The 15,901-nt window shown below is 37.3% G+C and overlaps 1 protein-coding gene across 1 annotated transcript; it reads left to right on the forward strand.

The window, feature by feature from the left end:
* Positions 1 to 36: 36 nt before the first annotated feature.
* LOC149144950 (uncharacterized) lies at positions 37 to 11,327 on the forward strand. Its single transcript, XM_089452318.1, has 4 exons — positions 37 to 166; positions 10,887 to 10,981; positions 11,096 to 11,154; positions 11,273 to 11,327. The coding sequence occupies exons 1-4, from the start codon at positions 37 to 39 to the stop codon at positions 11,304 to 11,306; spliced, it is 318 nt and encodes a 105-aa protein (XP_089308444.1). The 3' UTR covers positions 11,307 to 11,327.
* Positions 11,328 to 15,901: the final 4,574 nt, after the last annotated feature.

Consider the following 15,901-nt stretch of genomic DNA (forward strand, 5'->3'; position numbering starts at 1 on the left):
GAGCGGAAAATATAAAGAACCCATAGGGCTGTATCGATGCTTTTGCGGATTTCTGGAGTGTATTCGATCGGGCAACCTGGGCCATCAGAGATAGAATTACGGATGGCAGTTATTTATGACGACCGAAGAGAGAGTTGGCTCTTTGGTATTCAGTACAATACCCGCGGTTTGACTCGGACCCTTGCCCTACTTCGTTTGTTAACGAGGGGTTATTTATATCTTGACCCCAGTTTAAGAAAATGTTATACCCAAAGTCTAACTGCGAACTTAACTTATTGAGCTTTTAACTTAAAGTTAGTTATAGTCGTCCGGGGTTGGGTTGGGGTACTGGTTAAGGTGACTAGGTGACTTGTGGAACAATCTATTTCTACAATTCACTATAGGGAATATGTGTAGTTGTTGCGGCAAAAGTAAAAAAGGTTTAATTTAAAATATTTTTTAAATATTTTATTTTTATTTTATTTTATAATATTTTTTAATTTAAATTTAAAAGCAAAATATAAAACTGTAAAATGATGATTTTTTAATTATATTTAAATTTAATTAATAAACATATAAAATATTAATATAAAAAAATTAATTATAATATTGCTATTATTTTACTATGTATATTATTAAGTTGTAAATGAGTTTTTATTGATCTATGCATATTATTAAGTTGTAAAAAACTTTTCATTGGTCAATATTATGACTTATCAATACCATATACCCAAAAACTATAATTAATTTTCATATCAAAATCATTTATAAACACGTCATTTTAATTTTATTATAATTTCAATTTTGGAGTTGTCTACTCAACAATGTTTGAATCATGTTTCTGATGGTGGAAATGGATTCAACACTATCAAAAACCTATAGGACACCCAAAATATTGAAATTTGATAATTATAACTTGGATTTAGAAAAATCCCTGCAAGATTTTATTAAAATATGGCCAGAATTTCCATGATTTTCAGGGCAAAAATGCAGTCTCTTTAGAGCTTCAGTTTTGTTATTTATTTTATTGTTTAAAATTGTTTATTTATAAGGTGATTTGTTGAGGCCTTATTGTAGGTTGTTTGGTAATTTGCATTTTTGTTAGTTACTACTTTTTTATTTTAATTTTATTTCCTTCTCATTTAGCTCTCTTATTTTTATTATTTTCTTTTTATATTATCTTCATTTTCATGACTTTTAATTTTTGGAGTTGTCTTTAGTGCCACTTTTTGGAAGCTTTTCTGGTAAGTTTATCTTGTCTAATTTCTCTTAAATCCGACAGGAATTTATTGAAATCACATGCTTGATGGGTAATACTTCCACAATTGAAGTGCCCTAAGCATTTTTCATGGTGGTGAGTCCATATATACACTCAAAAAAGCAGTTTAAATAAGATAAGATTTCACCTCAAAATTTTTGGTCGGGCCCAGCATCTGAAAGTCCAAAAGGTCACACTAAAGACAACTCCATATTTTTTTCTCAATGAGTTATTATTATATTAAAAACATATTTTAATAAATTTAATTATAAAAAGGTCTATATATTAATAAAAATAAAACGCACACATATATAATAAACATATATTAAAGTGTATATATGCTAATATAAACAATATTAGTTAATCATATTTCCTACTTTTTCATTATGATTTTCAACAATAAGTTGTTTTATTTTTGTGTTTATTGTTTCTCAGTTTAATTAAACTATATTTAAGCTAAGAGGCAAGTTCTATGACTAAAAATTTGTACAATCTATCCATAATGTAATATTGGCAAAACATTTTTTTATTAGTTTTTATTATTATTTAAATTTATTTATTTTTCAAGTAATTAATTGAGATATTATTATGGACTATTTAATAACTTCCATTTTTCTACCTACTAATTTTTTATTTTTTTTTTATTTAACCTTTTTATTTAATATTTCCAATATTTTCATTTTCATTACATTTAGATTTTGCAATGGCTAATTCTCAATAGAGAAGAAAGTTTCCTCCTTGGGAATTGGAAAAAAAAATATGTGCCTTATCCAAAATCACAACCACGTTAGCAAAAAATTAACAATGTCTTGATAATTTCAATGAACTAAGTTCTCATTTATAAGCTATTTTTATCTTTTATTTCAAAAAAACAAAAACAAAAAACTCCAAACTAAACCCATTAACATGTTATTTCAATTTTGGCCTTTTATTTTTAAAAGTCTGCTGCTCATACTTCTGTTTGCGGTACGCGATATCCATGATGCAACAGTTACAATATTTTCGATAGTACCAATCAAAATTGGAGAGATCTGTGGACAAAGCCAATGTTTCTTCCATTGTGTTGAAATCTATTTACGTTGTCAGTGTTGATGCCATCGATTTCGTACATAATTACTACATAAGTCCTGAGCTTATGATGCAGTTGGCTGTGGACACGTGTTGTTTACTTAGGCAGGAAAATGAACTCCCCTTTTTTGTGCATTTAGATATGTGATTTATAAATGTTTTTTCGGTTGTTCGTTTGAATATTATCAAGAAGATTTGTGTTTTCAAATTTTGTCTCAGCAACCTCTATTAATTGAGGTAAAGACTAGTGATTCACAAGCAAGTTATCTGCTAGTATTTGATTGAGATGGAAAATATAGCATATCCCTACTTTAATCACGGTTTATTTAGCTAATGTCATACATGTTTTTTATATATTTTAGAATTTTTAATCAACAAGAAGACCATCTAGTGCATTGTATATTTTAGTGAAATCTACAATCATCAAAATGATAGCTTACAATTCAACACTTTTAAAAATATAATGAAATTGACATAAGGGTGGCGAGTTAGCTATTATAGATTTCAGAATATTTTAGAAATCTAAATTATAATATCTATTACAGTTCCAAGGGTCGTTGTTAATTTCCTTCATTTCCAAAACTTTCATTCATGTCCATGTCTGGATTTTCAAAATATTTAGAAATATGCAATTAAATTACATTTTAATGCAATGGATATAAATATGGACCATTAGGTTAAAACTACATTACTCCCTTAACAATGATTTATAGATTAAAATTTTTATTATTTTCCACTGTTGTTTTCTGACACCATAATTGCTGATTCATAAAGTTGGAATTGTTGATTATATTTCTCAGAGGTTGTATTGGTTAAGGGCTCACATAGTTAGTGTGACTAAGCTTCCTTCATTAGGGTGGCTTCCAGATGCGATCACTCTATTTGGCCGCAATGAAAATTTATTTTAGTCACAAGATTAACACAATTCTCAAGACTATAACAATCTCCTGAAAACTACATTAAGCAACTTCAAAAAAACCCTACGAGGAATGAAAATTGTGTTGTACGAATAACGGAAATAATGAAGAAAAACAAAGAAACTCAACAGAATAACCAAGACAAGAAACTGAATTGGATTGCAATTTGTTATTCAACAATGGTTCTCCGCTCATTACATTTCATCGGCATTTGTTAGTTTTATACCATCGACCATCGTTACATAACTAATATTTCAGTATAAAACTGTCTAGTTACATTTTACCCAAAGTTACTAATTCGTTGTCAAACTAACAAACTCCACCTTGACAACAACTTTCCTAATCTCTTGCCTATGCCCATTCATCATCTTTTCTGCAAGCCAAGAGAAGCTAAACACCACCGCAGCTTCTCTATTGTAACTGGCTTTGTGAACATGTCTGCACAATTCTCTCACGTATGGACCTTTTGAAGAGCTACTTTTCCGCCATCGATCACATGTCTCAGAAAATGATACCTTACATCAATGTGCTTGGTTCTACTGTGATAAGCAGGATTTGTAGCCAAGTGAATAACGCTTTGACTGTCACAAAGTACATTCACTTTCTCTTGTGTCCTTCCAATCTCATCGAGCAGACCCTTTAACCAGATTGCCTCTTTACTGGCATCTGAAGCAGCGATATATTCAGCTTCGGTAGTGGAAAACGCAACTGTTTCTTGAAGCTTTGACATCCAACTAATTGCTCCACCTACAAGAGTAAAGACATAACCTGTAGTAGATCTTCTTTTGTCCAAATCACCTGCATAGTCAGCATCTACATATCCGTAGACTGATCCTTCACTACCATTAAAGACGATGCAATGGTCACTTGTGCCTCTTAGATATCGAAGCACCCATTTCGCTGCTTGCCAATGTTCTTTACCTGGATTTGCCATGAACCTGCTGACAACTCCAACTGCATGTGAAATGTCAGGTCTTGTAGATACCATCGCATACATTAAGTTGCCTACAGCATTTGCATATGGTACATGAGACATATACTGCTTTTCTTCATCAGCTCTAGGACTGAAAACCAAAGAAAGCTTGAAATGGGAAGCTAGTGGAACATTAACAGGTTTCACATTATTCATAGAGAACTTTTCAAGTACCTTCTCCACATACTTCTGCTGTGATAACCAAAGCTTACCATTGAAACTTTTGAAGTACACACAATGATCATACTCACTTCTTATAAAGTTTTGGCTCACCATGAAGGAATCAAACTTCTTGTACCATTGTCTGGTTGTTCCATATATATCTCTTTGTTCAAATCACCATGTAGAAAAGTTGTTTTAACATCTAACTATTCTAACTCAAGATTAAGCAATGCAATTAGTGCCAACACTGTACGTATAGAAACAAGTTTTACAACTGGAGAAAAAATCTCATGAAAGTCTATACCTTCAACATGAGAATACCCTTTTTCTACCAGTCGCGCCTTATACCTTTCGATACTTCCATAAACTTTCCGTTTCAGCTTGAAGACCCATTTACATCCAACAACACTTCTTCCTTCAGGAAGCTCTACAAGATCCCAGGTATTGTTCTTGGCTAAGGAGTCCATTTCTTTTTCCATAGCCATTTTCCATTTCTCGCTATCTGTATCATCTACTGCTTCCTGATAACAAGAGGGTTCCCCATCTTCAGTAATCAAAGCAAAAGATGAAGCATAATCTTCATACCTTTTGGGAGTTTTCCTTTCCCTTGTAGACCTTCTCAAAGCTACTGGTTGCTGAACTGGTTCAGAAACTTGCACTGGTTCAAAAGCTTCAACGGCTTCCTTTGTGTCTTCAACACCTTTTTCTCCAGAATTCTCTCCTTCCTTTTGACTATCACCGAAAGGTCTAACCTCCAACTGAACTTGTTGATTCGGCGATACCTGTTCCTGTTCAATTCTTTCAACATTTGATTTTAACAGAGAGGATTTATCAAATGTTACATCTCTACTAATGACTATCTTCCGCAATGTAGGATCTCACAACCTATATCCTTTCACTGCATAGTCATACCCAAAAAAGACATAACATTTCGACTTCGGATCTAATTTTGAACGCTGATTTTTCGGAATAAGAGAATAAGCATCACATCCAAATATCCTCAAATGTGAATAGTCACAACACTGACCTGTCCAAACTTCTTCAGGAATTTTACAATCAATTGCTACTGAAGGTGATCTGTTAACTAAATAACAAGCAGTGGATACTACTTCTGCCCACAACTCCTTTTGCAAGTTAGCATTGTTGATCATGCTTCTCGCTCTTTCCATAAGAGTCTGATTCATACGCTCAACAACACTATTTTGCTGAGAAGTATAAACAACAGTTTTGTGTCTAACAATTCCCTCATTCGTACAGTATTGTTGAAATTCAACTGAAGTGAACTCACCACCATTGTCAGTTCTTAGACATTTAATATATTTGGCTGCTCTTTTCTCTACCATTACTTTAAATTGTTTAAAGACATTTAATACATCAGCTTTCCTTTTTAGCATATAGACACAAACTTTACGAGAGTAATCATCAATAAACGTTAAAAAATACAATGCACCTCCATGTTGGCCAGGTAAATCCCCTCTTCGGACAGAGGCGATCCCTACTAGCCCAGATCGGGTCTAGCAACAATCAAACAATGCTATCACGCAAGTTCCTAATTGCAAATTAAAGGTGGATGATGAGAGCCTACTTGGATTCCAACGCTAATATTTGTAGAAGAGTCGTCGCTCTCGTTCCTTTGCTCTGGCCGGTCACGATCCCCATGATCTCCGTGAATGGACACCTGCACATGCAAAGAACAACACAAATACAAGCATAAAATCCAATAGATGCAATTATATATCGGTCAGAAAAGATATAACTCAAACATCATTACAATGAACAACAAGAGTGGAACCATAATGATAGTCATCTATTATTGATAAACAACAAAGAAGAATAAAACCATAGTTCTGACGTCATATCCTCCTTTGGCTGGGTGATCAGCTACATATGTCTTGCAAAGCTTGTTGGGATTGGGAACAAGCCTCTCTCTCTTTGATTATGAATGCAAAGAAAACTCTTACAACAATCTCTTAGACTTTTGAAAGTATAATTCTCCCTATGCTCGAACTAGCTTGTCAAAGGAAATGGAATAAGCTTTTATAAATGGAGGAGAAGTAGATAAGATCGATCACACCATCTATGGGATTGGGTTTATCCTCAAAATCTATTATGGATAGAGGAAAGGGAGATAAGATTAATCACGACATCCATGGGATTGGCATTATCCTTAAAAAGCTTCATGAGTTGAAAGGAAAAAACCTTCACGCGTGCGTTTGTTAAAAAGATTTCCCAAACTCGGTTGGCGCGGGTATAGCTCTGGGACAGAGCGCCAACTGGCGCGCCCTCTTTGGAGGATTTCCCCCATTGGCGCGAGTAATATACTGTGGATCTGCGCTAACGGAAAAAGGGAACTTTTTAAGGATATTCTGCAAGAGATGTCTTCAGGGCATATGAATTCCATACTTAGGGGAACATAATGCAAGTGTTTTCAAGTTATGTCACTTCTCACAGGTCCCAGAATGAGTCCTCCAAAGTGCGGGAGAGGGGTAACAGGGACGGTGACAAATTACTGTGTAACAGATGCCCCGTAAAGCATGAGGCCCGAGAGAGAAAGGGGTGAAATGCTTTACAAGAACACATGCAACTGAAAATGCTACCGCCAGAGAATCTGCATAGAGAGGTACAACTGATATCTCAAGTATATGATATATGTGATATGGGCGCAACCATCCATAACAGAGTACATAATAATCTAGATCCAAGGTATGGGCGCAGCCATCCGGTGAGGATCGATGAATAGACTCAGGCATGGTCGCAGCCATCCAGTGAATGAGTCATGTAATAATCACAATAATCCACAAAATCGCAGCTTGGATTCCAATAGACAAAATCTAGGGTCTTGCGCTCCATCTCGACCCAAACAAAAGTACAAGTTCAAGCATGCGAATACATGAGTTGAAGTCGAACATGCATGAACATCGTTTGATTACCAGTCAATAATGAAAATTGTTAATAGACGCGAGAGGTACCACCAATAATGACAATGGCCCTCAAGGTACTATAGGTACAATCTACGGCGTGTGAATCAATGAGCTGGCGTCGAACACCCGTAGAATCATTCGATCGGAGGCCAATGATGAAAACCTCATGTTGAACATGAAGAACCTGCCATTGAGGCATGCAGGCTCCAAGGCACCCGAAGGGAGTCTCTAGATCAGCTTCCTGGATAATGAGCTGAAGTCGACAGGAAGTGACCTTGATCGAAGGTGGGCCATAGTGTTTCCCACATCATCGACACGAGACAGAGGAAGAATGTTGTGGTGAATCAGAATTATGCAAGCTATCAAAGGGAGGTTGTGATTCTGTAGAGGTCAACTTCTCTTGAACATATCGGCGGCACGACAGTGGACTTGGCACTATTTGACGTCAATGGATCAAAGGTCATGGTGATGAGGCAATGAGAAAATGAGAGGTCAAACATGATCACCCAAATCCACGAAGGCAAGTGAAAAATGAGATGAGATGTCCCCACCCAGACACGAAAGCAGACAAGTGCCATGTTCAAGAGTGACATACTTCTGACGCGACAATGATTATGGTTCCATTTTCCCCCACCATTTCTGGCGAGTACCCTAGTTATTTTTATTAACAAGCTTGACGGGGATAGCATTTGCTTGTAAAGCATCATCTCGACGGACTCCAATGTCATCAAGTTTTAACGAGTCTGATAGAGGAAAAACTCGGCATCTTTTCATGTTTAGAGAGTTTGAAAAGACAATAGAAAAGAAAACTCCAAGGGTGTCCTTTTTCGTAAAGTTGTGTCTCTCGAGCCCGAAAAAGTATAAAAAAATGCTCGAAAGAACCGCCCGACCATTACAATCAAGAAGTACTTTTTATAAGTAGTGATTTCGACCTGAAAAAGTAAAAAAGCGATCGAAGCCACGTCGCTTCGTAACCGTTAACGAACCTGAAACGACAAGGGTCTGATGATCTTTTCGTTTTTACACGGTCGGAAAAGATTTTAAAGACGACTGCCTCTTATTTACATTTAATGAGTCAAGATGGGTAACTCGGCAATGTTTTCGTCTTTAAACGGTCGGAAAAGAGCTGAAAGCGGACCTCCATTTTCATTCTCTTTAACGAGTCAAAAAGGGAAAATACTCAGCAATCTTTTCATATTTTACGAGTCAGAAAAGAGCTTAAAGGAGACTCGTCCTAGAGGAACGAGTGGTATAAAGGGTAGCAACTGGTTCCAGCAATGGTGGAACTACTCAAAACATGTAATGGTCAAGAGGCTGGCTAATAAAACCACTCATCGCTGTGGTTCCTGAGGAAAGGAAAAATGACCAAGTGAGAGCATATGATCGGCCAAAGAGATGGTGGCGATGGAATGAAACAACCAAGGCTCATCTAGCAGAATTTAGCGGATAAATGGCAATCACGAGATGTAAATCGGGTATGGGTTCATTTTTACACAAGCTTGAACCATGGAGAACTTTGCTTGGATTCAGTTTCATGTTTACGAAAACTTGAAATGAAAAACTATGCTTGTTATGAGCTCGCATGCCCCCAGCATAATGATGCAAAACGGGGAACATGCCCCCCAAGCTTCATTGCATTCAACAAAATGGATGGAATGAAGGTTCACTCTCGAGATCTATGAAAGACTTGAATTGTATTTTACAATATCTTAATCAAAGACTCGATTTGGAAAAGGAGGAGTTGTTTCATGGTTTAATGAGGTTGACATAGTAAAAGAACTATCCTCAGGAAACATTGTTTCGTTTTTTAACGAGGTCGCCACAAGATCAAAACTATCCTCGAACACCTTGTTTCGTTTTTTAACGAGATCGTCACAAGATCAAAACTATCCTCGGCACCTAGTTTCATTTTTTTTAGGAGCTTGACATAGGACAGTGAACTATGCTTCGACCAGACCTAGTTTCATTTTTTATGGAGCTTGACACAGGAAAACGAACTATGCTCCGACCAGACCTAGTTTCATTTTTTAAGGAGCTTGACATAGAAAAAGAACTATGCTCCGCCACCTAATTTCATTTTTTATGGAGCTTCACACAAGAAAATGAACTATGATCTTCCACCTAATTTCATTTTTTAAGGAGCTTGACACAGGAAAATGAACTATGCTCCGCCACCTGATTTCATTTTTTAAGGAGCTTGACACAGGAAAATGAACTATTCTCCGCCCAAACTTCATCATAATGAACAAGAAGTCGGGGCTTCCAAGAGTACCACTCCCGATAGAAGTCCAACATCTTGGAAGTCAGGGCCCAATGCCCCCAGAACACTATGCATGACGACGGCATAACTAGATATAGGCACGGGATAAGTGGCCACGTAGTTAATCTATGGTGGGGTAGATGCAACTGGTGGAGGAAAGCCAGGAGGGGATGACAACTGCGCAGGAGGCACCTGGGGACGAACGAACGATAATTGATCTATAGTCATGATTCTTCCATCGTGTGGAAAGAAAACCACAAGGAAAAGTGAAGAGACAAGGGCCCCCATGGCATAAACATAGTCACGACCAAGGAGAAGACTAAAATCTAAAGCACCTTGGGTAACCGATACGTCTATATAGACGGTTTTGCCTCCCAAAGTAATAGGGAACTTTGGAAGGATCCCTAATGGTTGACTAGTTCCTCCGTCAAAAGCCGTCAGATTCGGTGTGACTGGCACAAGCTGTGGGGAACCCAAAGCTTGCCAAGTAGTGGCAGGCATAAGATTGACAGATGCACCCGCATCCAAAACAGTGCCAAGTATCGCCTTATTATAGGCGTGTACCGTGACCTAGAAAGGCACATGGGATGGAAGGCGGGAGGTGGTCAAATGACTCCAGTCGAAGGAAATGACTGAACTACTTGGTGGGAGAATTGTATGATTGCCCCCCTGCTCTAAAAGAACCAAATCAGGACTCTCGGGAGCAGCTGGGATAGGAGAGTCATTTCCGGACTCAGGAGAATATGAGGAGACGAGAAGAACATGGGAATGATGCTCTTCCGAAACAGAGTGGTTGACGGGTTGTGAACTCGAGTCGACACTCTTTCCGATCAATGGTTGGTCTGGAACAGGCTTGGCAGAGCCAGGTTCAGGAAGAGGAGGCTGGACAAGAGAGGTGTCACGTCCCCATGGGAATATACCATAAAACGAAAATTTACTTATAATGCTAACCCTTTATATACATGCATATCAACCTTAATAATACCAAGTAATTATTTAATTCTTGATTACCGACATGTAACTGGGTTATATACGTGTGTTAATTCTTGACAATTCATAACTCCCTTGATATTTATATACACGGCATTATGTTATCGTTGTATGGCTTGTCTGTCATGTTCAATGGAACCATAGATCCACCCAAGCGCTAGGTGTGAGGGAACATTAATGGCTCATCTACCCTGGCCAGGTGGCTGGCATCGTACTCGACCCATGTGAAACTTTGGAGGGAACGCTGTTGATGCGCGCCAACTCCCATCCGAACGAACGGTGAGGACCTTCCGAGCTGATCTAAGGGCTCACAATGAATTCAGGGTTTAGTGGGTTTATTAAAATCTCGCGCCGCAAGACTCGGGTTCATTTGCACCTGTTCAGTTGGTGGTGCTCACTTCTGCTCCACGGATCCTTTCTGCTCTTAGTGCCGGCTCATTTCAGTCAACCCAGGTAATACCGCCGAGTCTCAGCTATTACACATGGCTCATTATCTTTGATAGTATCGTTGTCACATGTTATTGTTCTGGTTATATTAATCTAACCTCAAGTTTTTGAATTGTGCAGGCACCGGCTCCTTGGTCTCCATTCCGCGACAGGTATTCCAGGAATCCGGAACATACCAGGTATTTCCCTTACGTAGGTTTGTAGATTCACAGTGTATTTGAAATCTTAAGGATTTATATGCGGATTCGATCCTTCGACATGGGGTTTCCTCCTGACAACTTTCACCTGTTGTCTCAGGTTTACCCTCTTTGGTCAAACCGGGTTAGGATAAGTGGTAGGCCTCCTCGTGCCGGAGCCGTGCCTAATCTGGTTATGCAATATTGATATATATGTATTTTGTTTCTCATTCAGTTTGTAAATCTTACTTTGGAAACTCACGGCAACCCTTGCCGGAACTTGGTTTAAGTCAAGACTGTTATTTAACTCTTCTGTTGTTATATACCCGCAATGAGTTTTGTCGGATGTAATGCATATTTGCCGAGACCAGGATTTACCCTCGGTTCTCTGGTTATCTTACGAATTGTCTAGTGCCATACCCTGCGGGGTTCTCTGTTTCATGACATTGGATATACATATATAGGAATGAGTTGCTTCTTTGAACGCACAAAGCGTATTTGCATTTATCTTGGTTATATCGAGCATTCGTTTGTCTGTGTTTTATGTGATTCCACTCTTCAGATTTGTTATGGGGTTTTTATTTATTAAGCTACGGCCGTTTGTCTTTTAATAAACTGGCTTAACCCCTCGAGGGTTTGATAATACTCACAAGGGTTTGTGGCATTGAAACCCTCTGTTCACACAACCTCTCGTACCTGAGACGGAGGTTAAGTGACCGTTGTCACAGTGTTTTGGGCTTATAGAGCGCCTCTCAGGTTATTAATATGTTTCATTACAGACATAAATGTTTATATTCATCTATCCGAGGTTGCATATATTGTAGAATGAGACCCTAAGTACTGGGTTTCGATGAGTTACCTCTGAGAACGGATTTCCGTATAGCATGAGGCACACAATGTCTTCTGTGGTTTCGTGATTACACAGTTATTTAACATATATGCTGTTTTCCGTTCCTACAGTTATAGTGCGCATGGTTGTTTTTCCCCATCGAACCATTCATGCATTATCGCTGTGTTTTACTGTTATGCTGTTAAGAACTTTATAAGGTTTCTCATACGACTACAGATAGTCATGAAGCGATTCATGCAGCCAGTTATATCTTGGGTTTTCTCACAGCTAATGTGTTTCGATTCTTATGGTTTATGCATTAACTGCTACAGCGTTCTCTTATCGGCTCTATCTGTAGATTGTATGTAATCTTACAGCTTCCAGATATCAACTCGGTCTGTAGCTTATGTACTGTTTACAACTTTCATTCAGCTAACATACATTTGTATCATAGTTATCATGCATTGATATAACATTTAGTTCACCATCGATGAGTTTAAACAGACAGCAATATAGACTCATAGAGCTGTATGCAATACTTCCATTAACTAAGTAGTTAACTATCACTCAGAAAACTGAAGCTTCACTGTACTTTCTTTTATATACCAGTATACAGAATATAGAAAGCTAATCTGGTAACAACCCATACCTGTTCTGTCAGACACATGAATTTCAATGCTCCAGAATTTCACCTGCAACTTGTACGTTTGTTCTTATCCACCCAACCATGAGATCCAGTGATACCTTATATTCTCCCCCCGAGCTGTCTTGCAGGCCTGCAGCCCTCAACAAGACACTTGCACAGTTGTGCTAGGGTTATCTGGTCCTGACCAGACTTAACCCTCTATTTATTTTCTTTCCTTTTTCCGTTCTTGGAAAAGATTTCCCTCTCTTCCTCTGTCTGTCTCTATTATATATTCAGACGTCTCCCAACCAAGATACAGATCGAACACGTGACCTTTAATCATATTCTGTCTCACGCTCTTCCATCCCCCCAAGACCAGCATCCCCTCGTTCCATTTTACAGGAATCAAGAATCGGTTCAATAACTGATCCAAGAATCAGTTCAACAACTGATTCGTAAGTTTTTTTTTTTAATTTAGAATTACTTTTTACTCAGGGTAGTTGCAAATAGGGATATGACATACTCCCCCCCTTAACAGGAACACCGTCCTCGGTGTTCATTTCTGGTTGGAACTTTAGATTGTATTCAAGGTATAATCATCTAATCCATACACAATGATGATCCTTCCTCTTTGGAATCCAAGATTTCATTCCAATTAATGACAATACCCGAAACAGTAATGATATGATCATAAGAAATATCATTAGTTATAAGCATCAATAATCATAAGCATTCGTAATTGCAAAATATGCTTGCCACCACCTGGCCCTTATTCATTCATAATAAACAATTCTGTGTCAACTTACCATAGCTTACCATCTTATGCTTTGAAAATCATGAATACTTTCATGTAAGCCTTTTAATAGAGGTTGGACAATTCTTCAACCTTCCATGGTAAATAGTTCCTGTAATATATGACTAACAAATTCAATATGACTAACAAATTCAACCACATTAGTCACTATATTTTGAGTCAAATGAGATACTTTTGACTAGCAATCAATTGTGCAATGTTAGATGCTTTCTAAATCACAGTACCTTTACAAGTACTTAAAGAGCACTAACACTAATCATCAAATGATGATCAAATGATGAATCACTGCTCACGTGCACATTGAACGAATTCTCACTAAAGACATTCGTAAAGTACTTCGAGAAGTACCAAAAGAGCACCTAGCCCTCTAATCATCAAAACAGTCAATCACTGCATTAAGCAAGAATTGTCTTAGCTCCCGCTAAGATTAGTAATACACAAGGAATTAACATTTCCATTAACTCCTTATATAGAATTCATCATCAACTTATCATATAGCTGATTCGTTCATTTCTTTAGCTATGAGCACCATAATAGGCTAAAGAATTCCCCAATCCATGGGAACTGGTTTCCACAACCAAACCGAGTCATTTTCACATCCAGATAGTTTCTTTGATAGAGACCTTACCAGGTCTAACATGGAAGTCCACTGGCCAACCAGCTCAAGAATTCCAGGGAGAGTAAATCTGGGCAGACAAATACCATCAACCCCTCCGGGCAGGTAGCTGCCATCAACCCAAGGCATTCCAGCCTTTCACAATCCGGGCAGACAAGTACCATCAACCCCTCCAGGCAGGTAACTGTCATCAACCCAAGGCATTCAAGCCTTTTACAATCCGGGCAGACAAGTACCATCAACCCCTCCAGGCAGGTAACTGTCATCAACCCAAGTATCCGCGATTGTCTGGCATGTTAAATTTCTCTTTTATTACTCTTTCTCAAAGTAATTTACACAATGAACCATATAATCATTATCATTAACAAAATAAACATGCATGTACACCATGCATTTACACTTATCCCTCATCCTGGTCCACAACATCTAGTTCGATGGAACATATCTATCATACACGTTGTATGCATGCAAATTTCCAAATATCATAATTCATGCATATCATATAACCTCATTCTTTCTCATTTGTGATTGCAATTCACATTGCAGCAATTTACGTGATGAGTTTTCTTGTTGCCATTACGCTACCGCTACTTAATCCCATCAGCAACGTTAGTTATGGATATGCATCAGTTAACACGTATTCCATTTCCAGGAATGTGCATGCACACAATACTGTCATGTATAAAAGCATATGCAAACACTCATTAACGTATAAATGTCAACAACAGTTGAGTTAATAATCTAAACATTTCCAATTTTGCCATAGCCTGTTGTTCCAATTCAAATCATCATTAACGGAGTATTATCTTACGTTTACTATGGCTAGCTTTAGTCATGCATCGTTAGTGTAATTAAACATAATTTCTCTAACATACGAGAACATAACTCTTATGTCACGATGACTAATCTTTGTGCATACTATTGCTTATCATATAAGCCCTTCTTTAATGTATGCAACACTTACTCCCTTCACTAGAAGACCACCATCATTTCATACGACAAACCACATACCTCTTTCTTAAGGAAGTCATTTTAATCCTCATTTCTCTATCTTTCGATGTGAGGATTTCTCAAGATTCCCTTTCAAGAAATTATTAAAGATGTCTATCTTTCGGCATAAAAACCAAGATACAAAAACAAGGTTTACTTATCCTTTATGCATCAAATCAAGCAATCAACACAGCTCTTCCATCAAGACAATCTCTCCAAGAGAGTATTATTTTCAAGGAAACTATCATGACCACTTTCTCTAAGTACGCACAGTCTCATAATTCCAAAGTCAAAATAGCTACCAATATGCAACATGTGTTCTCCTAACACAATTACTTTACTTTAATGCACGTAGTTCTTTTCATGAAACAAGTAAGGATTTTGGTTCTTGTATGAACACTATTCTAATGTGTCTTTAAAGGACAGAACCTTTATTTCCATTTTCAAGAACTCTCTTAAAATCCTTTATCTTCATACATGAAGTATGCATACTCTTAGGATGAGACTATATTTATGTATATAGGTAATATACTCTTTCCTCAAGAAATTAGGGATAAATATCTATGTGCCTAGAAGCACATCCTTAGTTATCTTTTATCATGCATGTAATGCATAATCATTTCACTAGAACTTAGAGACTAACTAGAATCATAATGCAATTAGCATATATATATATATATATATATATATATATATATATATATATATTTTCCAAGAAGCTTTTATCAAATAAAGATACATATTTTAATTCAAGAAAACTTGACCACCTTCCATGCTATGTCCTCGGGACATTTATATGCCTCATCCTCTTCTCTCAAGAAGATACTTTGGCTATATTTAGCAAGGATTTTATTCCAAGAAAAACAACGAGAGACA

The sequence above is a fragment of the Pinus tabuliformis genome, chromosome X (genome assembly GCF_031772625.1).
Source record: "Pinus tabuliformis cultivar Carrire ecotype Pingquan chromosome X, CPIR1, whole genome shotgun sequence".
Lineage (NCBI taxonomy): Eukaryota > Viridiplantae > Streptophyta > Pinopsida > Pinales > Pinaceae > Pinus > Pinus tabuliformis.